Raw genomic sequence first — 27276 nt, forward strand, 5'->3', positions numbered from 1 at the left:
ATCTGAAAATGTTCAGGTACAAGGGTTGGACTGAATGAGTGAACAAATAACCAGTTCCTATGTTGCATGCTCATATGTAATGGTAATGCATCAAAGCCACCAGCTGGGGCCAGTGCTGTTAAGGGAAACACAGACACTGTTACAATCACTTATTCATGGCTAAACTGAACCCAGTAACTAAAATTACACATTTAATAATCATTGTGTCTGTGTTAACACTTAATACAGGTTTATTTTCTGTGATTCTTCTCTTCAAATGAATCATTTCATATTCACATTTCCAGACTAATTGTTTGCTATATGTGGGTGGTTTCTGTGTAACTAGTGTCACGTTTGCTATACTGTATTTCTGTAGTGTTTTTGACCATCGACTTATTGTCCTTACAAAAAAAACAAACAAAAAAAAAACACTGAGGTTTGTAAAAGCCTCTGAAAGTATATCTTAGGTCCAGTTCCTCCCTTAGTGCTGAATTAGGTTAGGATAGTGACCCAAATAAAACCACTATTTTGTGTATTATATAGCTCTGGCTTACTCTTAACGACTAACATATGACCAAAGAACACTGTGTTTTACCTTCTCAGTGGTGTCTATAGGAGGCTAAAACAGCAGAAAAAAGGGATTTATAACTGCAGGTTGATGTCACTGGATGTGGGAATTATTTGGCTACAATAAACCAGTATTATGGAATTACTCCAGTCTACCCAGACATGTTGATCATGACTTTCTTCATGGAGTGGGAACATAAAAACATGAACTGCAGATATCAGGTATATCATTGTAATGTGCAAGGAAACAACTTCTAAATAGTTACTCATCTCAAACTGTATGGAAGTCTTTTTTTCTTATCAAGATCAAAACTGTTGTCGTTGAACACTCGTATTATCAAACTTTGATTTGTGCAAAAGAAATCAGTTTTTGTATTAAACACTGACAACACATTTTTCTTATATTTGAAAGATATTAAAAATAAATGTATTCAAAAAGCAAGGGTTTTTTTGTTTTTATATTTTTACGTAACATGTAGTGCCACAATGAGCATCTTGAAAATATTCACATATGTACACAAAAGGTGTTGACAAGTGCCAATGTTGACTACATTAAAATCATTGCATTTTAAACTGGATTAACGCATCAGAATACAGTGATCTCAGGACTCACAAACTGCAATGCATCCCTTTTTATTCATTTAAAATCCAGATCGGTAAGGCGGAGATGTATCTCAGTGTGCACAAATTTCTAGAAGTTATTTTTAGGAAAATCTGATTTGTAGATTTTAAAATGTGCGCTACAAAAAGAGCATATTTTCAGTGAGGTCTCCTCACATTTCCTCGGACTATTCACTTTCACTGTTTTTCTGCGTTCGCTCCATCTCATTTCTCTCTCCACCGGGACTTGATGTTGAAAGGTTTTCCACCGTCTCCTCCCCTGACTCCTCTTTTTCTGACTCTCCAGATGAAGCTGTCTCTTCAGGCAAATGGCTTTTCTTCTTGCTCTTCTTCTTGCTCTTCTTCTTGCTCTTTTTGGAGTGTTTGTGGCGACGATGTGTGCTGCTGTCATCATTAGACTTTTTCTTACTTTTATCAGGTGACTTGGGGCTTCTTTCTTTACTTCTCGACTTTTCTCTCGTTCCCATGTGAGCGACGTCATTCGTGCCTCTACCGTTTCTCTCTTGATCTCTACCCCTATGCTCCTTCTCTCTGTCCCTACTTCTGTTTCTCCGCCTGTCTTGCTCGTCGTCTCTACTTCTGCTCCTTGACCTGCCTCTACTCCTGCTCCTTCGCCTGTCTTTCCACCAGTCACTGTGTCTGGATCTGGACGACCGTGTGTCCTCTCTGTTGTGGTATGACGGCCTCCTCTCTCTGCTCCTGCTCCTTCGCCTGTCTTCGTCTCGTCTCCTTTCAGATCTCTCCGATCTCACCGGGCTCCTGCTGTAATGACGCTGCCTCCATGATCGGCTCGAATGCCACCCGTCTCTGTGGCTGCCCCTTACACTGCGGTCAGGGGACATGTGCAGGTCCCTGTCAGCCTCCCAGAATTCATTCCCAGGGTTTCGAAATACATGCAGAAAGTTGCAGTGCTTCCCTTTAGGGCACTTGTGTCTGTCAAACAATCCTAAGAAGATAAACAAACAAGCTAAACACTGTGGGAATGTCTTCAAGTGAAACTGCATGCCGTCAGCATTAAAAAGTAGCTCACCACATATGGCATTCTTCCACCGTGTAACAGGTGATATCTCACAGTGAAGCTGCCGGCCTGCATACCACCTCCCATTGAATTTGATGAAGGCATCTTTGCATTGCTCCTCTCTGGAGAGACAAGTCAAAGAATGATGTGTTTTCTCTGAAGTGTTACTTCAATTGCAAAGAGACGGGAAGTGGCTGAGTGACTTCTTACGTGTCAAACTGAACATAAACGTTTCCTCTCAGGTGTGGTTCATAGTTACAGCTGACCTATTAGAGGAGAGGAATAGGTGAAATCTATAAATGTTTTTAAGGGGAATAAGGGAGTCTGTTTTACAACACAGACAGGATGACGGGAGGAAAGCTTCTTGATGTCATCTCACCTTAAACTGCAACACTTTGCCGACGCTCTTGAACTCTGGCAGAACATCGTGGTAGAACTCGAGGAAGGACTCCTGCATCTCCTCCTCGCTGTGCTCCAAACAAGCATCGATGTCATAGTCATCACGGCGCGACTCTTCCATACCGAACGTTCTAAACATTCCGCGGATCATCAGCGTTGGACTGGTTTCAGGATACGTATGTTTTCGAGAACATCTGGATTCATAGAGAGAAGACATTCAAATACGTGGGGAAAGGCCACTTTAGTGTCATCGTGTAATTTAACCTAACATAACATTCTTCTTGACAGACTAGCTCCTATTGAAATCACTGGACGCACTCCGTTCATTCAACTGAAAAATTCAAATTCCATCAATTTCCAGTTATTACTGGAGTCTCCCAGGTATCTGTCCTGAGCCGCCTTTTTTTTTCTCATCTCCTTCCTCTTGGTCAAATCTTCCATAAATCGGTTTCCATTGTTATCCCAATGACACCCAGCTCTACCCACATGCCAAACTACCAGCACCTCCCACTCACTGCCCTCTGTGTTTGCCTCCAGGAAATTAAATCCTGGTTCTACTGCAACCTTCTCAAACTACAGTGATAAAACAGAGGTTCTTCTCACTGTCCAAACGTAACAGCTATTCATTCCCTGTTGACAACTCCTTAGTTTCTCCCTCGCCTCAGATTAAGAGTCTGGGGGTCATCCATGCCAGGACGCTTTCTTTTCAAGGGCATATCAGTGGCATGTCAAAACGCACCTCTTTAAACTAGTTTATTCACTCTGATTGCAACTTTGCTCTTAATTTTATAGGATTTTTTGTCTATTCCTATTGTTCTTAACTCTTCTGGGTGAGGTAACCTTGAGTGTTTTGAAAGACACCTAAAAAGAAATGTATTATTATTATTATTATGGTTATAATTATTATTATCAACAACTCAGAAGAAACCAAAACCCATCAGTACCTGTCTCCAAATCGACACGCTCCAGTCTTGAGGAAGAACGGACAGTTGGCTACGTCACGCTCCGTTCCAAAGTTCTCAGAGTTCACTGTCACAGGAGCCTCAGGGTTCATCCACGGGCCACCATTATCCAGCTGTAAGACAGGCCATGAGCAATATTTAAACTGTCTTAGTTTTCAGTCTTTTATTAGATTTAGAGATGTTTGCAATGACACCAAAGTGCCGTCACACTAGTTAGAGTAAACTGAATTGAAAGAATTTAAATGCGTCTCTAGGTATAAACAAGTGAAATAAAAAACTTCAGAGCTTCTAAATACCACTTTGAGTAAAATTTAAGGCCAACCTTGTGACAGAAAAGCCCATGAAAAGTCATCAAAATGAACAGTAGGCTCAAATGAAAGTATCTGGCTGAGTTTAAAAACATTGGACAACAAGGCCTAAAGCTTTTATTTGTACACAGCCAATACAAACACTAACATTTAACAATATTAAAATAATATTTTGTCATTAAACCAGGTCTGTTCCAAATCTCTATATTTGGTTAAACAGAAAAAGAAAAAATTATCACACTCCCTGATGATTTGATAGAAAAGCAATTTTTTTTTAAAATAAAGAAATATATTTTCCATTTCCTGAGAAGTAACTACAAGTCTTACTGCTAGGGCTGTGCGATATGACCAAAATGTCATATCCCCATATAAGACATCTATCGTCTGATAACGATATAAATCACAAAAATTTTACATTTTCTGTAAATTCTGTGAATCTCGGGCAGCTCGACTTGCGTGAAGTGTTTCCAGCTGGGCGTTGTGTACCTGGAGTCGAGTGTTTTAGTGCTGTTTAGTTAGTTTAGTAATGAAACTATACATTTTTAGACATAAGTTGTAACAGCCGCCGTTTTCTTTGTAAATATTTATTACACAGTGTGCTGCGGGGAAAAGCCTGTTCTAAAGTTTGAGTCTAAGGTTTATTTTTTAGCACCTGACGGCTCTTTTTTGCTTCTCATCTGCAAATACTCTGCATACTCTTTCACGTGATTCTGTTTATTTTGAAAAGTCTCAACAGGATCTTGAGCTTTATTGTGAAAGGTTTATGTGGAAAATAAACAAGCAGACAGGTCGCTTGTCCGTCTGTAGTGTGGTTATATTAAATATAAGAGAAAGAGAGAACTTTAAGAAGTTATAGCCACTACAGTGACCATCAAAACGATGAAAAGATATTGCCGTAAACAGTTTATTTTGCGACACCACGAAACAAACGACAGCGTAAAATGAAACGATAGACGTTTTTATATCGTCATCCGATATGTATCGTTATATCGAACAGCCCTACTTCCTGCTAATCTGCACATATACAAAATACAATATACTGGAAATGAGTTACTATCATTCTGCGTCTCATTTATTTTCAAAGTTTATTTCTGAAGTCATGATGGCTTGGGAGAATTTCCACTGTTAGTGGCATTTAACTGAACTTTATTTAACTGATTCAAGTTAAGTCCCATTAAAAGACAAATACCAGTAGTATATATGTACTATATGATACTTTGGGGGGTTTGTGGCTAAGACAGACAGTTTTTACTCGTGTTTGTGTGTGTGAATACCTGATTTTCAGCTTCATCCAACATTTTCTGAACAGCCTCCTACAAATGGTGTAAAGACACGGCTGGTGAAAATGTGTAGAAGTCAATATAACTGCAGCATATCTGTTTTCTGTGGGTTAAGACCACGTTCACAGAGACTGAGAGGCACAAAAAAAGTTGTTAATGGGAGGTATCCTTTCAACACTAGTGGAGCGATTTCACAGCTTTCACACAATATAAAAGATACATCCTTGTTGTGAGAGCTGAGGGTTTTCTCTTTGAGTGTATCTCAGTTAAGGAGTAAAATGGTTCAGTCAAGGAAAAGTTGCACAAACACGTTACAAAAGAAACAATCAGTGGGTGAGACATTAAGCCGGTTCATTAGCTCTCAAGATTATGGAGAAGAGGATATATATGTCTTTTTTGTTTCTATCCTCCTGGAGCCCATATCACCTCTCTGTCTCGCTTCTCCTGCTGCTTCTGCTCTTTTTCTTCTTGTTCTCGCCTCTGTTGCGCTTCCCATTCCTCCTTTATCATCCGCTACAGACACAAAAAGACATAAAGACAGTTATTTGGAATTCTTATTGCAAATCATTTCCACTGATTCCACTGTGCTGTCATTTCCATTTATTTTGGTGCCATGAATTGCTTTTTTCCATTTCACCACAAATGCAGCTCTTTTAAATCAAGCTGGTATGGCCATCATGCCTGGACTGTCTTTATCCAGTCAGCTGTACTGGGCATTTATCCCATACAAAAGCGAAATGAAATATAATGTGTTTTTAAATGTAAATAATTAAAAATGCTCAGTAAAATTCTGATCTGAACTGCAGTTTGTAAAAGCCATTACTCAAACAGAACAATGGATTTGCTGGGATCTCCAGTCAATATTTACAGCAGCAGGATGCTGTGCGCTGGACTGAGCTAGACTAAACTGGTCATGTTCACCAGAATAATGACTGAATGAAACAAGCAAGATCAGGCACACGTGCAGAGCTTTGATCATAACAAAGGGGAGAAGTGCCTCCAACATGCTCAAACATTTGACCACACAGTTAATTTGCACTACTGTAATGTCTTTGGTACGCTGCTTAGCGACGGTGGCGACTCTCGAGGGGAAACTTACGGCACAAGCAACATAAAACTTCTCCAGATCATGTTGATTGTAATATGTTAGCGCCATACTGTATGAATAATCTCCATCTCGTATTAACATTTAGTTGACGAGGTCTGCCAGAGTGAGACTGACTCAGAGGCTCTCTCATATACCTTTAGCTACATCTGTACTACATTTTATTCTCTAACTCAATGAGAATTGATTAGAGAATCGATAAGGAATTAAATCCATAATTGATATTGATAACGGAATAAGTAACGCTAAATTCCTGTCAATTCCCATCCCTATACCTCCTCCTCCTCTTTTCTTTTCCTTGCTGTTTCCTCCTTCTCCAAACGCAGTCTGAACTCCTCTTGGGCAATCCGCTCTCTTTCCAGCCACTCTTCATGAAGATGCTGTCTAAAGGTAAATAAATACAAAATCAAACACATCCAGCATGTGCAGCAAAATGGTCTATGCTGCTATCAATGAATGAGCAGCTTCAGAGCAGCGTCAGTATGGCCCTACCTTTCTTCCTCTGCAACATCGTCATCCTCACCGTCTTCATTTACTTCGTCTTCTTCTCCAGGAGTAGGGCTTGCTCCATTTTTTAAATCTGTAACAGAGAAATGGTGGTGAAGAATTTGCTTAACAACCGCAACTAGACAAATGAGAACAACACAACCTGGACTCATACATCTATCACATACCTCGTTCTCTAGCATGGGCGAGAGCCTGGCGTTTCCGTTTCCTCCTCTCTTTCCTCAGAGCAGCCCTGCGTTGCTTCTGACTGAAGTGAAAGAGATTGAAAACAATAATCACAACAGAGGAGCAGATGATGGGAGACTAAGCCGGGGCTTGCACAGCTCTTACAAGAGAGTGCGCCTTAAACAATAAAAGCCAGTGTTCACAGCAGACCCTGTGCCCTGTCACACATAATGATCACTGAACTCTTCCCATCACTGGTGCTTCTGAAGAAGACAGACTTCATGTGCCATTTGCTTCAGTTAGCCATATTACACCACCTTCTGCCTTTCCCAATACTAAAAAAATCTCACTATCTGCAAAGAAAAGGCTCAGGCATTCAAATCGGTTTCTTTAGTACCACCAGACTCATAAAAATGTATCTAACCTAAGGCTAAATTTGTACGATTACGGCGTTTATTTAACAACACTTTAAATGCATGCAGAAGCCACTGTTGTCTACGTGTCTCAAAATCATTACATAAATACGTTCAAAAGACCTACAAAGAAACACAGACCTTAATACAGGAGCTGAAATCACTGGAGGAGTGGACGCTGCCATTGCAGCTAATGGGAGCTAGCTGGTTAGCTTCTTTGGCTAACCCTAGCTGCCCAGTGTAATTCTGCCCGCGTTGTTTGTTCTCGCCAGCATGTAATTAGAAACATTAGAGAAAATCTTCTCTGCTTATACGAAATATTTCCCAGGTGGAATAATTTGTCAAGCTAGAGGCACAACTAAAAAAATGTTTATTGTAAATGTTAGCTACATGCGGAGTTGTTTTGCCTTCTTTATCTTCTTCTTTGTGGAATTCCGGCAGGCAGGACGGAACACAGGCGTATTGCTGCCCTCCTCAGGTACTTCCTAAATGTACATCAAGGATTAAATCCTTACGAGTAGTCCATTTGGGTGCAGAACTTTAGATTAAAAAAAACCTTTAAAACTTCCTAATGATACAAGTCGATTACTGATTTTAGGAGAAAAGTCTTAATGTTTATAATATTTGTCTCAATAAAATAGCTGGAGCAGTCCATCAAAACATGCTTAACAGTTTCCATTTCTTCACATGTGCAATTTCCACAATCTGACCTCCTCCACCTACTGCAGCACCCATACCATAGCTATAAATTCTGCCTTGTGCACAGAAAACCCCTCGGTCAGTTATCTAAGCTTAACTGTGCTACACATCTATTACCAACTGAGTCTTCATCTCTCCTCTACCACCTTAGAAAAAGCTAAATTAGCTTTTGCTCTTTTGTTTTCCTAAATCCTTAAATGAGGTTTTGGTCTAAGACTAAACCATGGTGCTATGGCTATCCTGTGGAACTGGGGGCTAACCCCACTTTCTCCACTCACAACTTCTCCACCTTCTTACTTAATACTGAAAACAAAACTCCCCTCTGGTTTAAACTAAATACTTTGATTTTTAAAAGGGAATAAAAGGTCTGCTCTCTATTCAGTATAATCTATTTTTTTAAGTCTGTGTACAAAAAAAGTCTGTCTACAACTTTATTAACTATCATCAGAGATCATTTTATAGAGCATCTTGATTAACAAATAACAAAATACAGGCCAAATATAATAACACAGCATGTAGCACACAAGAGGATTATAAAAGACGCAAAGGATGAAATAAAGAGGCGGTGCAATGGCAGTACAAGGGCAGGTTTAGATTTCTATTATTTTTTCCATAACTATTATTTCATTTCAGTGCTATGCTTTTCTTCATCACAATTAATCCCATTAAGATGAAAGCAGGATTGTATGAGGGCTAGAGAGCGCCTAAAAGTGGGATGGTGGTGGTGTCAGATATAACGGATGTAACTGTTTAATGCAGGGAGACAGTGCTTGTGAATTAGAACTAGATGTTAAAAACAACAACAACAAACAAACCCCATTTTAGTTAACAAAATAAAAATAAAAACTAGACCAAAAAAATGAAATTAAATGATTTTATGAACTTGGAAAAGAAAAAAATTAATAGAAAATATCCTTAAGTTTAGTATTTGTTAGTTTGTTACAGATTTCATTGCATTAGCTGTAAGGATTTTCCTAAATTTTGCCCCTGGCATACAATAATAATTAAAATGTAATTGAGGAAACTCAGACTAACAAGGAATCTACTAAAAACCAAACTTAAACTAATCATTTTCAGACAATTAAAACTAAACTGAATCAAGGGAACCCACTCTGCAAACTGACTGAAACCACACTGAATAAAAAAACAAAAAGTTAAAAGAAATTTAAAAAAATTGCTATTAGCTAATAAATACTGTGAAAGGCACAGTCACATTAATTTATTTGCCAAGTAGGCACTGTGCAGAAATCTCAGCGACAAACGACAGTTTTGTTTTTATACCAAACAATGATTATTGTGAGTCATATCAATCTGTTACACAACTCTAACGCACCATTGCCTGCAGTGTAACATTGTGTGTGCCTTATGTGGATGCTGCTGCTTTACACACAGAGATTTTCAATAAAAAGCGGCAGATCAAAAACAGTAGATGGCACAATTTCCATTTTTGTCCATTTCTAGCACCTCCACATAACCCCATGAAGTTTACAGGTGGCAGTTTCCTCTCTAAAATAGCAACCGCTAATAACTGCAAACACAGCAGGAATTTGCGAGTTCTTCGGGCCTTTATTTTAGGCATCTTTGGCATCTGTGGCACTCTCTCTGTCCCCCCGACAGTCTGTCATTCATTTTTCTTCTCTGGCGCTGTCCTGAGGAAGAAGGCGGGCTGTGTGCAGCAGCGGTAGCACAGAGCCTGAGGCACCAGCATGTACAGCACATTGACCAGCAAGAAGACAGGCTGGCTGTCCACAGGTACTCTGTATGAAAACGGTGTCCGTGTGTGAAGAGATGCACCGATGTGGGAGAACTGGGCCTGTGAAACGCAGCAGAGAGGGATAATAAGCATGTGCTTCACAGCTGGTATGTTCACCAAGATTCTTATATAACCACTATATGGACAAAGATCACCTACATATTACATCTGCAGGAGCTTGTTTGACATCCCACTGTGAATTCATAGGCATTACTATGGAGTTGGTCCCTGTTTACAGCTATAGCCTCCACTCTTCTGGCTTTCTACAAGATTTTGAACGGTGCCTGTAGAAATATTTGCCCTTTCACCCAGAAGGGCATTTGCAAGGCCTGACACTAATGTTGGACAAGAGGGGTCGGCTCACAACCTCCATTCTGGTTGATCCCAAAGGTGGTAAATGGGGTTAAGGTCAGGGCTGTGTCAAGTCAAGTTCTTCCACTCTACTTATTTGACCAAACCTTCATGGGCCTTGCTTTATGGCATGGTGCACAGAGATGCTGGGAAAGAAAAAGGCCCTTCCCTAAACTGTTAATAGTCAAAAATGTCTTTGTAACCTGAAACTTTAAGAGTCCCCTCCACTGGAACTAAAGTGTACAGGCCAGAAACACAAGCCCCAAAGCAATATCTATCTAGAAGGGAAGAAATTTCAGACACTGACTTGCTGCACTCAAATTCAGTGAGCTGTTTAGAAGGACCCATTCTTACACAAATGTTTATAAAGGGTGGCTGCACAGCTCAATACTGAACGAAACACCTGAATTCAGTCACTAAAAGGTGCTGCCCAATACGTTTGTCCATACCGTGTATCTTGGTCTTAAATATCTCTTACATTTTTAACAATATTTTGAGCTCATGATGTAAAAAAAATGAATATTCAAAAGAATTCAAAAAGAATTATGAATTTTAGAAAACAAGATAGAATTAGATGTCAGCACCAGGGTTAATATAGTTAACTAAAACCAAACTAAAAACCAAAAGTAGAAAAATGTTAGTTAACAGAAATAAAAACCAAATATTAAAATAACTGCAATTGTTTTGTGAAGTTGGAAAACTAACAAAAATAAAATAAGAATATAGCAGAAATATCCTAACTGAAACTAAACTGAATTTAAAAAAAAAATCAAAACAGAAAATAATAGAAAATAAAAAACTATAATAACTAAGATTTTTAGTTGTTGTTTTGTCCCACAGAATCTCAGCGGTCTGGGATAGTGAGACATTTGGGCACATTATTGTCTTATTATCATGTATTAGTAAATTAAACATCAGTTCAAAGTCATAAATCTTATAGGAAATCTTGTGATGCTAAAGCCCACATTTTCTTGCTGGAAGCAATGATCTATCTACAATAACAGAGCAAGAAGGGCTTACACAGGAAACCCATTTGAAGCATACAAAAACAAAGTAACAGCTGTTTTGGAGTGAATTATTCCTTTACTGGACTGACGATGCCTGCATTCTGGCACCACCACTGATCCTCATATGATTTTCAATCTAATACACTTCTGTCATTTACCTTTTCGTAGAAAGCTGCTGACACATGACATGTTTCATAGCAACCAAGGCTGCCAAAGGATCAACCTTCCTATTTATATCCTGGCTGAACAGCTGACATTTAAGTGAATACCACCAATACCACCATTCCTCTTGGTCTGAAGTCAGCTTCTGCCCTTATCCTGCCGATGAGTGACGCGCCAGCCTGCAGCTCAAACACAATGGCTGCATTGTGCAGTGGAGATGTGATCAGCGCGATAGCCGCTCCCACAACTCTTCCCTTTCCATCTTTAGATGTAAATAGAGCCACTGGAGTCTGTCAGCTCTGAAGAGTACACTAAACAAAGACCAACTTGCAATCACTACAGAGGAGAAAGTTTACCGAACTGGCCAGAAGCCGGCTCTCAGTCTCTGTGTAACATTACATAATCTACCTGGATCTATGATGTCATGTGGGAAAACAAAAGACTGTAAACGACTCTTTCACATGACTTTCATTTTTAAAACCTGGCAACCCTTTCATCACTTACACATTTGGTTTCCAGATATTCGGAACAAGTTAGAGACGTTAGGTGTTTCTAACTTGTGAGGGGCCCCTCATTGTATACGGAGATCAACAGTACCTGTGCCAATGCTCCTGAGTGTACAAGAGTCAGGTCTGGCATCCAGTCACATCCTGGGACCAACAGCCCATACAGAGTAATGATGTAGTAGGGCCCAGAATACAGCATGCTCACCAGCATCTGTCAAACAGAGACACAGTTTACTTTTTTAGATATGTGGCTTAACATTACAGCATTAGAGTGACGTTTTTGGAGTGTTTACTGTCACCGTGTTACCTGTACTTTAGGGTAGGCTGAAGGGTCTTTGAGGTATGGTTCATACTGTTGTGTGTAGTCTTGGCACCATTTGCTGGAACAGTCAAGAACAACCTCGAACACATAACATAACAGTTTGATATGTGAGAGACACCCAACGCTAAGAAAGTAATCTAGAGCTGGGCAAGCCGATTACCATGAGGTTTCTTACCAGGCCTCTGAACACACAGAAAGCCAGCGCTGGAATGAGGTAGATGATGAATACCAAGTCCACAGGTCTGCGGAGCAAGCCTGCCCTGTGAGCCTCCTCGATGTCCTGAGAACACAACAGCAACACTAACATTTGCAGATGCAAAGTATGGATGTGTTTCCAGCAGATAAGACACTTTAACCCTTACCTTGTGGATATAAGGTAGATCGCAGTTATTTCACAGAGGCGGGGTACACCCTGGACAGGTCGCCAGTCTGTCGCAGGGCTAACACACAGAGACAGACACCATTCGCGCTCACATTCACTCCCACAGTCACACCTATGGGCAATTTGGATTAACAAATTAACCTATCCCCACAAACTGCATGCCTTTGGACTGTGTGAGGAAGCCGGAGTACCCGGAGGGAGAACATGCAAACTCCACACAGAAAGACCCCAGCCTGATGCTGATGCTGTGCGGCAGCAGTGCTAACCACCTTGCCACTGTGCTGCCCTTCAGAAAGAAATGTCACCAATAAATGGGCATCTGTTTAAACTTCAGTTATGTTTAAATATATCTACTATCAAAGACATATTTGCCTAACTTATAATGACTCTGAGAAATGTGCCCATACAGTTTTTTTGCACTGTTTCTGTGGTGGTAATTACTCGTCAGAATAATCTCACAGACACCTGAGACGGACTCACTGATGGATTGGACTAAGGGCAATAAAAGTAGGTGTTTTCTCTGTGAGAGCGGCGGCGGTCAGGTTCTTACTGATAGCTCAACGTCTCGTGCAGAAGGCTGACAAAAGATGCGGAAGCAAGCCCACACTGACACTGAGATGTACAACAAATGGAGGATGAAGAGAGGGCCAACGTGAGTCCCATACTTTCCTGGGGAAAAATGAGGGGGAAAAACTAGATCAGAAATGATCTAGTTTAAATCCCTGTAAGCAAACGGGATATAAAAGTCTCTCTCTCATTGTGTGTGTGTGTGTGTGTGGGGGGGGGGGGGGGGGGGGGGGGGGGAATGTGGGTTACCCTACACAGGCTATCTAAAAGCATCCCATTATTTTTAGTGTACTTACCGACAGCATTCCCAAGAATGTAGACCATTGCACGCATGAGAAAAGATCCCACCCAGTAGAGTCCAATAGCTCTGTAATTGTCCCTGCCCAAACCATGTAACAAAGCCAGATGATCATATTGTAGTTTCAAAGAATTAGGTATATAGATACATTATCAAGCTTATCTTATCAAACAGTATAATATGGATGGGATTAAGTGGCAAATATTTTCCTTACTTAGTGATGCAGCTGTGGTGAATAACCTTGGAAACAAGACAGCTCTTACCCCCATGTTATTGCAGCAATCATAAGCAGATACATGAGATAGTGCACGCAGCCATCCCAGTACGATATCATGTGCCCATGTGCTGTGTTGACATGTGGATCTGCCTGAAACACGATGTAGATTTATCAGTAAAACTGTGAGGAAGTGGGGGCATTCATAATCTGGACACAATAGAGCAACACTTGCCTCTTTGAGGTAAAATGTCACAAATCCATCAATGATGTTGTCTTGCTCCAGTCCAATGATCAGATTCACCACACTGAGGAATGCATGCACTGCATACACTTCACAGATGTATATTTGATATATTAATTTCTAATTAAAGACAGGACAACTTGCAAACATTACGTGCTGCTTTAAAAATCACTGCTTTCTAAATACTGCAACAGGTTTTTATAGGTACAATATGCAGAAAGTCCTAACTCGAGCTTTGATCTGTAATGAACACTTCCCTCGGTCGCTGTTGGTCAAAGCAAGAAACGTGCATTTGAGAAATCCTACCATAAAAAAGTGGATCTACTGGAGCCTTCTTTTTAAGCATAAAACGAGCTGAAATGGCCAGAATAAGAACTGTTGTGCACCAAGCGAAGAAGAAAGCTTCAGCACTGCATGGGGGGAAAAAAGCAGATAAATGATTCTCAGAGTAGCTACTCCTCGCTGCTGATGGCGGAAGTCGGAATTCCAACAGTTAATATGTGAACCAGTTTCCACGTACCTGTTGCTGTAAATGAGAGAATTGAATAAATAGCAGATGGGGATAGACATCAGGGAGAGCAGGAACACTCCCGTTCCCGCAGACGCGCTCATTGCGCACCGAGCGATTTGTCTGAGCGAGAACTTAAAATCTTAAATTAAACAAATCAGCCCCAGAAAATGTTCATGCTTAGCTTGCGAGTCACATTTCACAGGATGGGAGGAAAGTCAGAGTGTTGCCGGAAAAAAAAAGAAACTTTGAGCTCGGCTCCCGCATGCATGCTCAATCTTGTCTGGTCTGCCTGCCTGCTCTCCTCTCTCTCTTTCTCTGTTTACCTACACATGCACTACACTCAAACGAGCTTCAGCTTTCAGATGGTGGGGGCGGGCCCTCACCTGGAAAGAAACGTAAAAAAAACCCCGACTTTCTGCAGAACTTAATGTAGTAAATTAACAATTCTCGTGCCTTTCTCTTCTTCTTCTTTTTGAAACTTTTTTTTGCTTTTTTTTTAATCTCTGATTTGATGGAAGTGGCGATTTTTTTCATTCATTCATATTATTCTATACATCCAAATACTAAGCTGGAGGGAATAGTAAAATAATACATATAGAGGCTGTGCAAATGAATTTATATGATAGTCCATGAAAAATACAAAAAATTACAAAATAACAAAATAGGACAGGGACGCCACAACTTTATATTCGTCCTAAATGAAAAATTAAGATGTTTTTTCTCGGGCAGCTTCACTGTGCTTAACAAAAATATATATTATACCATCTGTGAAAAAACCGGTTTTGTTTGTTTGTGTGTTTGTTTTTAACGAAGAGACACTGACACCCCGCGGTCAACTGGAAAACGTCAAGCAAGGATGAGGAGGTTTATAATAGGAAAATAAAGAAAAGTGGATAAAACAAAAAAAAAAAGCACAACATACTAAAACATACATTTGGTGTGTAAATTACTTTTGTTCTGAGACTAAATTTAAACCCAGTTGTTGAAAACAAGTATCCAAAGATATTATTCTTGAGAAAACCTAAATTGCATTTTTCACTTTGGCTAGTTTCTTGAAAACCAAATACATGTCAAATATACGATTTAAAATAAGTTATAAATCCATCATTTTGTTTTGTAGCGTCTCTTGTGATTTTTAAACCAATTTATTAAACATTGACATATTTTAAACAAGAATCTAACAGTCCTGTTACTGAAACCTATTCGACCTGACAAAAGAATAGACAAGCAGTGAGACCATGAGACAACATGACAAAGATGAAGTGGCACTTTCATCCATGTGTTGATAGCTACCACTGGTCGACAAAACGTCAGTCTTCTTTGACATATTTAGCATTTTCTAATCTTTTCTGACTGGGTTAAGTGTTTCACTAGCCAAAAGAAGACAATTACATTTCAGCGTTTTATTTCTTTATTAGTACACCTGCATTTATTAATTCACAGTCTATTGCAATTCACAGCTGCATCTTTTTTCTAAGAAAACACTAATCGTAGCACCGATTTGTAACACTGTTACCATGCATATAGAACAAGTATTACAAACATGTGTTAAACGCATATAAAATATTATTAATCAGTATTTTGGTGGTCCTGAGTATTTATTTATGTCATTTATGTCATGAGCTACAAATAAAAGTAAGATACCCCTTCAGCCATATTACTCCAATTTCAACCCTTTTGGCATAACATTTATAATAAAGTAATCATAAATGAGTCTCTTAGTTCACAGAGGGTTGATCTATATGCTTTGTAATTGTTTGAATAACTATAGTGAATAGGGTATTCAAGCAAATATTTGCCAATAAATACTGAATGAGTATTTAGTACGAGGGACAATTTTTAACTTTATGTTTAATAATTAAAAAAGGGTTTTAAAAATTATAGAATACAGCAGCTAATATCTGATAAAAAGTTTACAATTGATGCCTGACCTTTATAAATAAATTTTTAATGGCTTATTATTTGTTTTTTATAAATTACACATGTATTTATTTATTTGTTTACATTTTAAGTTTGAATTAATGCGCCAATTGTGTAATGATCAAAAAATATTTAAAAAATTAAAAAATAGAGTGTAGTGTCTTTTGCTCACACGTCCGTCCACGTTTGAATGTAAATGCTGCTTTTAATAAGAATTTTATTATTTTAATTCTATTCTATTTAACATATTTGCCGATTGTATTGTGCCCAAAACGGTCATATAGATAAAAAGAAGGAAAAAAATCTGTATGTTAAGACACTGTTCAAGTTTTTTCTTTGTTCGTTTTGTTTTTTTTTATCTAGAAGTGAACAATAAAGTTTCAGGACAAAAAAAATATTTTGGAGGAAGTATACCCACGCCACTTCCGGAGACTCTGTAGCTAGCAGGTAGCTAGTGATGAGTGATGGCGTCTGCTGCGATGGATACCACGTAAATGAATAACAACAAAAACATTACGGCGAGTGCGTGTCTGCGTGTCAATAACGAGGCCGTTTCTGTGAAAGTACACTGAAAAACAGTGTGTCGTTATGGCGACCGGGAGCAGTGGTGGCGGATTGCCGTCAAACCATGACGGTCAGGAGGCAGCATCCAACTCGGCTCATTGCGGAGCACCAGCAGTGCTCTCCAACGTCCCAGCCTCCGCTCCTACCCCGTCCGGCTCCCCGCCCGTCCTCGGCCTTCACCGGGAGCCCATGTACAACTGGCAGGCGACGAAGAGGTCCCTAAAGGAGCGCTTCGCCTTCCTCTTCAACAACGAGCTTCTCAGCGACGTCAGGTTCATAGTCGGGAAAGGAAGACAGGCCCAGAGGATACCGGCCCATAAGTTCGTCCTGGCCGCTGGCAGTGCCGTTTTTGATGCCATGTTTAACGGTGGGATGGCCACGACCTCTGCTGAAATCGAGCTGCCTGATGTGGAGCCGGCCGCCTTCCTCGCGCTGCTCAGGTAGGACAGGTGAACCCCAAGCCCTGCCTGCATTCGAGACCACCTAGTACCACACTATTTCCGGGTGGTAAAAACCTCATGCATACCTCATGATCAAAGTGTACATAAACATTAAAAACAGCATTTAAAAGTTAATCAAAGTCAAGGCGCTTATGTGGCCCACCATATTGTTTTTAGGGGATTTCTCATGTTTAACCCTAATGAAAAATACGAAACCTCGCTCTAACCTACTCTATTAAAAACAGTTTATCACTTATTAATTTGACTTCCTGATTTTAGAGGTCTCACAGCAAAGTGACCTTCAGACCTTTTCTTTCAAATTAAAGAATTTGAAAGGTAAAAACTCAAATACGAACTGCTAAGAAACTAATAATTAGAAGGGGTGGGTGGGGGAGGGTATAGCGATACAGTACAGTTTCACGATATTGTATCGACGCAGGGACACCAAATATCGATATTTTATTAGATGAATGAAAATAAACAGATAAATAATAAGTACATGAAAACACCCTGTAATACTACTCTACTAAGAAGAGGGCTTATCTCCTGCACCACCATCCTAAATTATAATTCTGATTCTGATTTAGGATGGTGGTGCAGGAGAAAATAATGCTAGCCAAGCAATAAATGGGCTCAACTGAAAAAAAAACACAACTATCACCACAAATGATGGACACACTCAGCTGGACAAAGTATATAATTGCCAACTTGACCCCATTCAATCACAGAAGGGCAACATTGATGGATGATTTTAGTGACATTGTTGTTATGCTTGACAATCTCATTTTGCAACAGAAAAATAACTGAAGCACATAACTTTATGTTATTGGATAAAATATATACTTTGATGATATATTTAGGTAATAAATAACTGTATATGTTATTGAAATACTCAGCTTATTGCAAAATGGTAAAAATTACAATTATAGCAAATCATGAGGGAAATATTGTGATAGTATCGTATCTCAGGGTGTCTGGTGATTCAAGCTAATAATGAGTAAAGAACTGTTGTGATTATCTAGAGGACCATTTCAGTTTATGCCAAATGAGTAGTGATGTTTGTATGAACTTGTTCCTTGTAACTCAAAATGTTGAGGCACCTCCATCTTAGCATGGCCTACAAATATTAAGAATTTACGTAGAATAACTATGAAAATGTAATTGTTCCCTTTGTTCTGGTGCCTGTTTCCTCTCTACAGGTTCCTCTATTCTGACGAGGTCCACATTGGTCCCGAGACGGTGATGACGACTCTGTACACGGCTAAGAAGTATGCGGTCCCTGCTCTGGAGGGGCACTGCGTGGAGTTCCTCACCAAACATCTCAGAGCTGACAACGCATTTATGCTTCTCACTCAGGTTACTTTCACTCTCCTCGACTATAGTGCATCCTTTACGTTAAAACTGAGAGATCCAGATGGCCTGGATTGTACTTTCGGTTTGTGAAATTTTTAATGTTGAAATATTCCTTTTAATTCTGCAAGTTAACTTGCTTGGTTTTGAACCATCCTCGATGGCACTAGATATAAATAGTCAGATTTATGTAGTCTACAAAGAGTCAGATTTCTTTAATGGCGGGCATGAATAGGGTTTTAATATCAGCTATGTGTATTTTTTTTATGCATTTTCCAGGCAATATGTTAAAAAAAATCTAATGAAAATCTGGCATTGCTCTTACCGTCTGTTCAACAGCAGCTCTTACAGTTAGAGATAAACTGTATTTCTTTTAAGTGTGTGTGTGTGTGTGTGTCAGCACCAGACCACCTCCCAGCCATCGCTGGCAGGACTTTTACAACATTAGCTGTTCTATTTTTGGTTTATGCTGCCGTTTGTTTGGGTTCAGCATTCTGTTCAGTGGCTGGCTGCTGTGCCCTCAGGCTGCTACTGAATCTGATTGGGGGGTAGAAAAGGTCTCAGCAGCAACTAGAACAAAACTATAAACAATACTGTAAATAAGCTAAAGCAACCATATTCTGAGCAGTGTTTTCTTTATTAGCAGTGGTGGTTTGGGAGATTTATTCATTAGCATTATGAGGTTCCACCCAACTTGGATTGTTTTAGTGTTTGCATTAAACTTTCAGTTTTGTTTTTGCTTGTTCTAACGTGTTTGGGGGTAAATTCGATACCCTCCTTTGCTGCGTTCAAGATAAATGACCAGAATCGACACTTACATGGATACTTTTGTGGTCTTGTTACAGGCCAGGTTATTTGATGAGCCTCAGCTCGCCAGTCTCTGCTTAGACACCATCGACAAAAGCACAGCAGATGCAATAAATGCAGAGGGATTTACAGATATTGACCTTGGTATGTGAGCGTTTATGATCAGGTGTTTTCTTGTCCACGGTTTGCATGCGACTTGTTAAATATTAAGACTTCTGTGTATTTGCATGTGTAGACACTCTTTGCGCGGTGCTTGAAAGAGACACACTAAGCATCAGGGAGAACCGTCTGTTTGGAGCGGTGGTCCGCTGGGCGGAGGCTGAGTGTTACAGGCAACAGCTTCCTCTGACCGCGGAGAACAAACAGAAGGTTCTGGGGAAAGCCCTCCCACTCATCCGCTTCCCGCTCATGACTGTTGAGGAGTTTGCTGCCGGTAAGTGAATCACAGAAATATGAGTTTATTTGCAATGCTGTGATGTTTGCAACACTCTTCTTACCAGTTCAGCCATCACTAAGCATATCCATCATGTTCCTCATGTACAACTCAAACCACAGAAACCAGTTTGATATTCTTTCTTGTGCAACAGGGCCTGCCCAGTCTGGAATATTGTTCGATCGGGAGGTGGTAAATCTGTTTTTACACTTTACAGTAAACCCCAAACCGCGGGTCGACTACATCGACAGGCCTCGCTGCTGCCTCAGGGGGGAGGAGTGCAGCATTAATAGATTCCAGCAGGTTGAGAGTCGATGGGGGTACAGTGGTACCAGTGACAGGATCAGGTGAGCGGAGGCTTGATGGTTGTTTTTTTTGTTTTTTAATTATTAACACTTGATTTTTCTCATTTTCTTTCCATCTCTTTCTCTCTCTGCAGATTCAATGTTAACAGAAGAATATCCATAGTGGGTTTTGGCTTGTATGGTTCCATACATGGACCCACTGACTATCAGGTCAACATACAGGTAACTTCTGGCACGGAGACATAATGAGGTTCAAGAAAAAATACTTACACTGCTGATGAGTGGGTTTATAACTTTTTAGTAGAACTCAGTGTCATTTCATTTTTATATTATTGCCAGCAAGTAAAAAACAAAACAACAACTTTGAAATATTAAAGTGAATTAAAAAAAAAAAAACACAAGAAAAACAACCTTTTCTAAAATACAGAGTTGTGGTAACACAAGCATCAATCCTCACTTAATATATCTTAGCTTTAAACTATAAGTTAAGTGCTCAGTGTGTAAAATCCCCCAAATTATTCCTCAAGGCTTTTAACTAAACTGCAGCCAGGTCTCTGTAGCTTGCATGAGCATACAGCATATGCTCAAACTAAGAGCTAGCATTGGCCAAAATAATGATGAGATATACATAAGACTGTCCTGCAGCTTTGTATACTGTGTGTCATGTCCAAAGAAATTGGGATGGAGAGTGAAATGTAAACAAAAACAGGATACAGTGCAAATCTCATAAACATGTAATTTATTCACAGAAAAACAGAGAAAAATGTCACATGTTTAAAATAAGAAATTTTTACCACTGAATGAAAAACATCAGCTCCTTCTGAATTTGATGGCAGCAACACCTGTCAAAAAAATTGGGACAAGGGAAACAAAAGAATGGAAAAGTAAGCGCTACTGAGTTCAGTAACATGAGAGGCAGAGTTTCACTGTTTTGCAAAAAACTGCAAATCTACAAATTGTGGGACAATTTCAGAATAATGTTCTTCAGTGTGAAAGCAAGCGAGACACCAGTGTATAATCTGTATGCCTCACTTCCTTATACCAGTATAATATTTATAGTAAGGTAACTGAACCCTGACATTACCCTTGGGTCTTCCTGTTATTTATTACGGTTATTTATGCATCAAAGCTTTTATTCTATAATTACAGGCAAAAAAAAGCATCGTTTTATATAATACACACATAATACATTAGTTACTGTTATTAATCCTCTTAGCTGTAGAGTCAATCTAGCTAGCTAGTGTTTCCAGTCACATCAGATTTTGCTAGCAGTACCATTAGCAGGAAGGAAAGCATACATTAGAAATTAGTGGACTCCATTTCCAATCTAAAATAGCCAGTATTGCTCAGTGTTGGTGCTGTAGAGGAATGGAAGAAAGAGACAAAGGCAAGGCATTAAGGAGCGGGCAACTCATCCGAGTCCCTCACATTAAGGTTACTGCACAGGCTGCTGGAGGTAACCCAGAGCTGGAAAAGATCTTATTTTTTAAGTAACGTTACAGTCCGCTCACACATTGGCAATAAAGATAAAAACATTGCTTTTATGAAAAAAGCTGAAATAATGTTAAAAAAATACCGGTAAGTGGGGAAATTAAAAATCTGAACACAGTAGTAATATCCTTTCCAAAATATGCAATAAAGATACCAAAAAAGGGTGTGCTGTCTAGATCTGCTTTATGGTAACCTCACTCTCTTTTATTGTGTAATTTATAATTCCTCTTTATATGACGGTTTTCTCTGTTTCCTGCTTGAACACAAGCTTTAAGATAAAACATGGCTGAAGATACTGCGATTGCTAAAAGCGAGTGTTCAGTAGCTGACCTTTTATCTCTGTCAAACACCAAGCCCTGACACGTGTTTGCCTTTCAGTTATTTTACTAAAAATGCGCCATCAAATGCCAACTGACTTGTTCAGTTCCCTGTATTTGTTAAAAAGTCTAACAGAAGCTTCTGTACACCAGTGAACAGCCCAGGTTCTTACAGTGCTCGGTAGATGTTCTGATTACAATCTGTGATGTAAAGGTCCAAGATTTGCATCATCCCTGCATTTCAAAGTATAGCCTGGGGCCCTTTATGCGTGTGATCCCTCCTATCGCTGCTGCTCATCTAAACTAAACCAAAACCCCAGTCACACAGGCGAAAACGATCGACGACTGAATTCAGCAGTTTAGCGGTCACAGGCTGGTCTCTGTGCCTGTTAACTTTAGTCCCCAGTAAGAAGAGACATAGCTGAATATGTGCTGTGTAACAGTTTATTTCAGGGGGCTTCCACGTTTGTTACAGCTACAGAAATCCACCAGTAAACAGATGTGACACTGATGCTGCCAGCTGTGTAAAAAGTTGATTTAGTTGTTGTACATTCAGTGAAGACTTTCTCCTGTTCCTCTGTAGATCATAGAGAGCGACAAACGCATCACACTGGGACAGAACGAGACAGGTTTCAGCTGCGATGGCACAGCAAACACGTTCCGAGTGATGTTCAAAGAGCCCGTGGAAATCCTACCCAACGTCAGCTACACTGCGTGCGCCACCTTAAAGGTCAGCCCGAGGTCACTGTATTTGAAAACTGAATTGAAGGAATGATTGAAAATGAGCTTAATTTAACGTCTGTCTTTTTAATTTTATAACTCAGGGCCCCGACTCGCATTATGGCACTAAAGGGTTAAAGAAAGTGACCCAGGAATTGGCATCGGGGGCCAAGACAACATTTTTCTTTTTTAGTTCACCTGGAAATAACAACGGCACATCCGTGGAGGACGGGCAGATACCAGAAATCATCTACTACAGCTGAACTCGCTGCAGTGTCATTCAGGTACACTGAAACAAGGAGACCTCGGACTGCTGGGAAGACTGGACTGTTCTTAGTGCCTCACGAGCCTATGGAATAACGAGTGTGTGTGTGTGTGCTGTATGTGTGTATTTGTCTATACGATGTTGGTGTACAGGCATGATCAGCAATGTGGAAACAGCCTGAGTTGTGGAAAAATCACAGCTCTGTTGTCAAAAAAAAGAAGAAAAGAAGCTTTTCGGGGGACAAAGTGTATCATCGGCTATGAATGATCTAAATACAGACACATCCTGGAGACAGGCCTGAGAGCTGTCTGTTTGTTAACATGTGAATCTGAGCTACACGTCAGACTGCAGACAGTTACAATCTGTTTTGCTGATGCATTTATCCAAAGTACAATATTTACATTTTTTATTATTTTTTTTATTGTGCACTGTTTATCATGTATTCAACATGTGTCTGTTCAAGTACTTTGTTTTGGCATTGTAATCACGCTCCGTGTGTGTATGTTGTGTAACATTGCCAGTGGTACATGCTGTTATTTATGACTTCATGTTTGCTTAGAGTTAAAATGAAAAAAGAAGACGGAAAAAAAACCAGCAACAACAAAATAAACGTTCCAGTTTTATGGGGAAATAAATGTTTTGGTTTTTTTTAATATGGCTTAAAAGGTGAGTTTTTTTTTTTCCTGTTCCAAACGCTGTGGTAAATATTTATGTACAGTTTATATCATTCCTCTTTGTGTCACTAGGTGATGCCAAATCCTCTACATGCATTCAGATACTACAAAACAGATTAGAGGAGGGGGTTGTGAGACGATCAAGGGAAGTAATCGGCGTCGTGGTTACAGTGTCGTCCTTAATCCTGACGCACATCTCAATAATGCCCAATTATTCTTTGCTGGATGTGCTCTATTCTTACTCTGCCAGTGAAAAGAAGGCTGTCCTCTGAAAGCTGCGTCTACAGCTCAAAAGATGAAGTGCTCTTTAATTGCATAATGTGCACATTCATATGAAACAGGCAGTGCAAACAAGGCCACTTTAGATGGCTGTGAGTGGGCTTTGACGAGGAGAGTGATCCACGAAGGCTGTCAGGTGAGTCACCGGGACCTGAGAGCTTCTGCTGCCTGCCCACTTAGACGGCCCTCATAAGAGAAAGAACCAAGAAAATCAGTTTGAGGCAGCTTTTTTTTTTTCTTTTTTTCACCACCCACGACACAAAACACTCAAGAACCAGGAGGACAGATAGTCCACAGCACTACCAGTCCTCTAATTTTTACCTGTACTTTGTTAAAAAATATATTTTAAAGTCTTCAAAGAACTTAATAAAGGCTTCCTGTTACGTCTGCCACAAACAGGCAAACATGGAGCTTATTGGGAATAACTCGGTCACAAGGATGATTTCTTGCACTTATTAGATTACAAATCCATGACAGGGATTTGTGGTTTCTCTGATGTGTGCGCTTGTCTTTCTAGATGTGTGGGTGGTGTGAGGCTGGTTAGATGGCAGATGAATGAGCCGTCTTTCACAGAGTGAGCCTGAACATGAACACTGATGACAGGAGAGGGGATTTTTCTCTCTGCTGTTTTTTGACAACAAATGACACTGACTGTACAGGACTAAATGGTTTATGTGGTGCTGAAGCATGATTATAATCAGGAACCCCACTTTTAGTACTCAGCCTAGAAATGGTTCCTCTAATTAGTGTGGCTGCAAAAAATGTTGTGCAGCAAAACTCTCACAGTACCAAAAAATGATGCTGACATATGAGCAGGTAGTATTACCTGCATGTGGTTCTTCTGTTGTGAAGGAAGTGAAGTGAAGCAAGGTCTTTACTCTCTTTTCTGGTTTTTAGCATTTTTATAAAAACACATTTTTGTGTTTGCCAAAGACATGCATCATATGTGTATGATGTGTCTGTGGTTACAGTGTGTATTTGTCATTTACATTATGTACCCAGATGTAATTGTGGTAATATAACACACCTAAAGGATGCACACACTCCTGTCTTTATCTGAAGACACAAAGCAACAACAGCAAAAATCACATCAGTGTCAAAACTGAATCAGGAAAACCTGAAATATTTTTCTTTTGGTCAAAAGCTGAGTGTGGTAAGTGTTACACCAAGCAATTTTTAGACTACATCAGTTGAGCCAATTTCCCAGACTTCACGCAGCTTTCTCTACACACAAAATACAAGGGGTTTTACACACCTTTGTTTTCACATTTGTGGCAATAGTCCCTAGGATCTTTTTGGATTTCCCTAAAGGAAATTCAGTTCAGTGATTTGTTTACTCCTATTGTGTCTTGACAATTGTGTTGATTAACTGAAACCACACAAAGTCATTTTTAAGGCTACATTTAGATGCTGATCCTAAAATGTTACCTGGGTCAGTCCAGGTCCCCACTCAGTCACTCATCCTGGATTTTAGCTTTATTGCATGTGCAGCCTATCCTTGTTTGTCAGTGTACTGCATCCTAGCACCTACATTTATTTAAATATTCTCGTCAAGATCCAGCTTTCTGTGTGTGTGTGTGTGTGTGTGTGTGTGTGTGTGTGTGTGTGTGTGTGTGTGTGTGTGTGTGTGTGTGTGTGTGTGTGTGTGTCCATCACGACTTAACCTGCAGGCAGAATGGATAGTGTGTGAGTGTGTTTGTGTTCACCTACTTGTCCAGCTGGTGGGAGTTATGTAATTTGTATTCCAGTGTTGTGAGACAGTTGGATAATTAATTTTATATATATATATATATATATATATATATATATATATATATATATGTATATATAAAATGTAAACTCGACCTTCCGAAATGGTCAAGACAGCCGGCTGCTGCCTGAATTTAGTTCTGCCTGAAGTTTCATACTCCCCACTGCTTGCCAAGTGCTTGCTGACATATGACTGTGTGGTGAGCATCACTGAACTGATCCTGCTAAATTGCGATGCCTCTCACTTCATATTCTATTATACTGTACGCAGTGCACGTTTTAAAGAACTCTGAATTTGATGGAGAATACATGTCTGTGCGATTAGAGTGACAGTAGAGCGATCAGGCCGTGCACTCCTCATAGAGAGATGCTGAAGAGGAAAGGAGAAACCGAAATGACACACAACAGCCCAATTTATGATTTTTATATAAAAACTGTTATAAAAATTAAAATCAACATTTCATTTATTTTGAAATTTACATTATAGGGCGTGGTTTTTTTTTTTTTCACTTAACAGAAATAGATACAATTGTTTTGCTATTTGTAATTCAAATATTTTTGGTTATTATCTCAAAATTTAACTTTTTAAAAGTTTTTTTTGCAGAATTTTTTCTCAACAATTCAAGTTTGTAAGTCCCAGACCAACCCAAACATTTACATCATTTAGAGGGTACCTCACAAATATTGGAGCTATTAAGCCAAATGTTTGACTTATTGATGACAGTGGAAGAAAAAAAAACTGTCATAGGCATGTGCCTTCACTTGTGGTGCTAAAAAAAAATCAGTTAGTTCTAACAGTGAGTACTGAAAGTAAAAAATGTACACAAAACTCTCAATTTCACAAATTCATTGTGGCATCTCCACCATTCATGCCTTCATTTCGGACTTGTCGCCTTCATCATCAGATTTTTCTTGAAATTTTATGTTAAGTTTTTTTCCCTTTGCATATTCAACAGTGGAGGAAAATTAAGAGTGTCACTCATAAGAATAAAGATGGCACCCTTTTATTTACGTAGCTAAAATGATGGAGTGCAGCAGCATGCACAACACCAAGAATCAGAGACTGAAGTAGCTCGATAAAATAAATCCATATTTATTTATTTATTTATAACTGTGCATTTCTACCATGTGCTTTTAAAATTTTGACTCATTTTATAAGTATTTCATTCACAGTCAATCAGGAAAAGGATAAACAAAGGCATATTTCCTACATTTAGCTGTTTGGGCAACTGGTTTTAAACAAAGGGACATTTTCTCTATTCACAAAAAATCTGCACCTTTCCCTCTTGAATCTGACTTTTATTAATATTCAACAATGTAAATTATCAGCAGTGGTTCGATGTGCTGCTCTGTAGGACGCTGATGGTTGTCATCTTGAAGGGTAATTGCAGCCTAGACGGCAGTAAGCACAGGGCAGGTTGAAGAATGAGGGAAAATCGTTCCCATTTCGCAGACTGCTGAATCTGAGAATGTCCTTACCCTGAATGAGACAAGAAAAACAGATGGCTCAGATGTTGCATTTTTGATCAACATCAATTACAAACCAGCATCTTTACTGCAATGAAAAGGCTTTCGGTGTAGTTCTGTGTGTCAGCCTGTCCCTCGGCCAATCACTGGTTTGC

At 39.5% G+C, this 27276-nt stretch overlaps 3 protein-coding genes across 4 annotated transcripts; 1 reads left to right on the forward strand and 2 right to left on the reverse strand.

The window, feature by feature from the left end:
- Window positions 1-1163: 1163 nt before the first annotated feature.
- zrsr2 (zinc finger (CCCH type), RNA-binding motif and serine/arginine rich 2) lies at window positions 1164-7743 on the reverse strand. The gene is made up of 11 exons (XM_004543443.5): window positions 7466-7743; window positions 6914-6993; window positions 6732-6819; window positions 6515-6623; window positions 5561-5647; window positions 5129-5167; window positions 3529-3659; window positions 2565-2778; window positions 2396-2451; window positions 2198-2307; window positions 1164-2113 (listed from the first exon to the last, which is right to left on the reverse strand). Exons 1-11 carry the CDS (start codon window positions 7507-7509, stop codon window positions 1335-1337), a joined length of 1737 nt encoding a protein of 578 aa, XP_004543500.1. The 5' UTR covers window positions 7510-7743; the 3' UTR covers window positions 1164-1334.
- Window positions 7744-7873: 130 nt separating this feature from the next.
- Window positions 7874-14718, reverse strand: LOC101485865 (transmembrane 6 superfamily member 1). Its single transcript, XM_076884202.1, has 10 exons — window positions 14350-14718; window positions 14136-14239; window positions 13817-13918; window positions 13635-13734; window positions 13370-13452; window positions 13057-13175; window positions 12300-12404; window positions 12110-12202; window positions 11894-12013; window positions 7874-9836 (listed from the first exon to the last, which is right to left on the reverse strand). The coding sequence occupies exons 1-10, from the start codon at window positions 14439-14441 to the stop codon at window positions 9645-9647; spliced, it is 1110 nt and encodes a 369-aa protein (XP_076740317.1). The 5' UTR covers window positions 14442-14718; the 3' UTR covers window positions 7874-9644.
- A 1952-nt stretch (window positions 14719-16670) lies between these two features.
- Window positions 16671-23587, forward strand: LOC101486175 (BTB/POZ domain-containing protein 1). Of its 2 annotated transcripts, none has more exons than XM_004543446.4 (8): window positions 16671-17264; window positions 18464-18620; window positions 19460-19565; window positions 19657-19854; window positions 20009-20201; window positions 20294-20381; window positions 22551-22697; window positions 22792-23587. In XM_004543446.4, the coding sequence occupies exons 1-8, from the start codon at window positions 16849-16851 to the stop codon at window positions 22948-22950; spliced, it is 1464 nt and encodes a 487-aa protein (XP_004543503.2). In that variant the 5' UTR covers window positions 16671-16848; the 3' UTR covers window positions 22951-23587. The 2 variants fall into 2 exon arrangements, with proteins under 2 accessions (XP_004543503.2, XP_004543504.2); XM_004543447.4 differs by having other exon boundaries at window positions 16672-17264; window positions 20072-20201.
- Window positions 23588-27276: the final 3689 nt, after the last annotated feature.

This window comes from Maylandia zebra, linkage group LG1, assembly GCF_041146795.1.
Source record: "Maylandia zebra isolate NMK-2024a linkage group LG1, Mzebra_GT3a, whole genome shotgun sequence".
Classification (NCBI taxonomy): Eukaryota; Metazoa; Chordata; class Actinopteri; order Cichliformes; family Cichlidae; genus Maylandia; species Maylandia zebra.

What these genes read in the sequence shown, in the direction of transcription:
- zrsr2 (XM_004543443.5), bottom strand. Translation starts at nt 7,509, where the DNA reads ATGGCAGCGTCCACTCCTCCAGTGATTTCAGCTCCTGTATTAAG. An exon ending in GATGTTGCAGAGGAAGAAAG is followed by an intron (nt 6,624 to 6,731) that starts GTAGGGCCATAC and finishes ATTTACCTTTAG; the next exon opens with ACAGCATCTTCATGAAGAGT. An exon ending in GCAAAGTGTTGCAGTTTAAG is followed by an intron (nt 2,452 to 2,564) that starts GTGAGATGACAT and finishes CTCCTCTAATAG; the next exon opens with GTCAGCTGTAACTATGAACC.
- LOC101485865 (XM_076884202.1), bottom strand. Translation starts at nt 14,441, where the DNA reads ATGAGCGCGTCTGCGGGAACGGGAGTGTTCCTGCTCTCCCTGATGTCT. An exon ending in TCTCTCATTTACAGCAACAG is followed by an intron (nt 14,240 to 14,349) that starts GTACGTGGAAAC and finishes CCCCCCATGCAG; the next exon opens with TGCTGAAGCTTTCTTCTTCG. An exon ending in ATTGCTGCAATAACATGGGG is followed by an intron (nt 13,453 to 13,634) that starts GTAAGAGCTGTC and finishes TGGTTTGGGCAG; the next exon opens with GGACAATTACAGAGCTATTG.
- LOC101486175 (XM_004543446.4), top strand. Translation starts at nt 16,849, where the DNA reads ATGGCGACCGGGAGCAGTGGTGGCGGATTGCCGTCAAACCATGACGGT. An exon ending in GCCTTCCTCGCGCTGCTCAG is followed by an intron (nt 17,265 to 18,463) that starts GTAGGACAGGTG and finishes TCCTCTCTACAG; the next exon opens with GTTCCTCTATTCTGACGAGG. An exon ending in CTGCGTGCGCCACCTTAAAG is followed by an intron (nt 22,698 to 22,791) that starts GTCAGCCCGAGG and finishes TTTATAACTCAG; the next exon opens with GGCCCCGACTCGCATTATGG.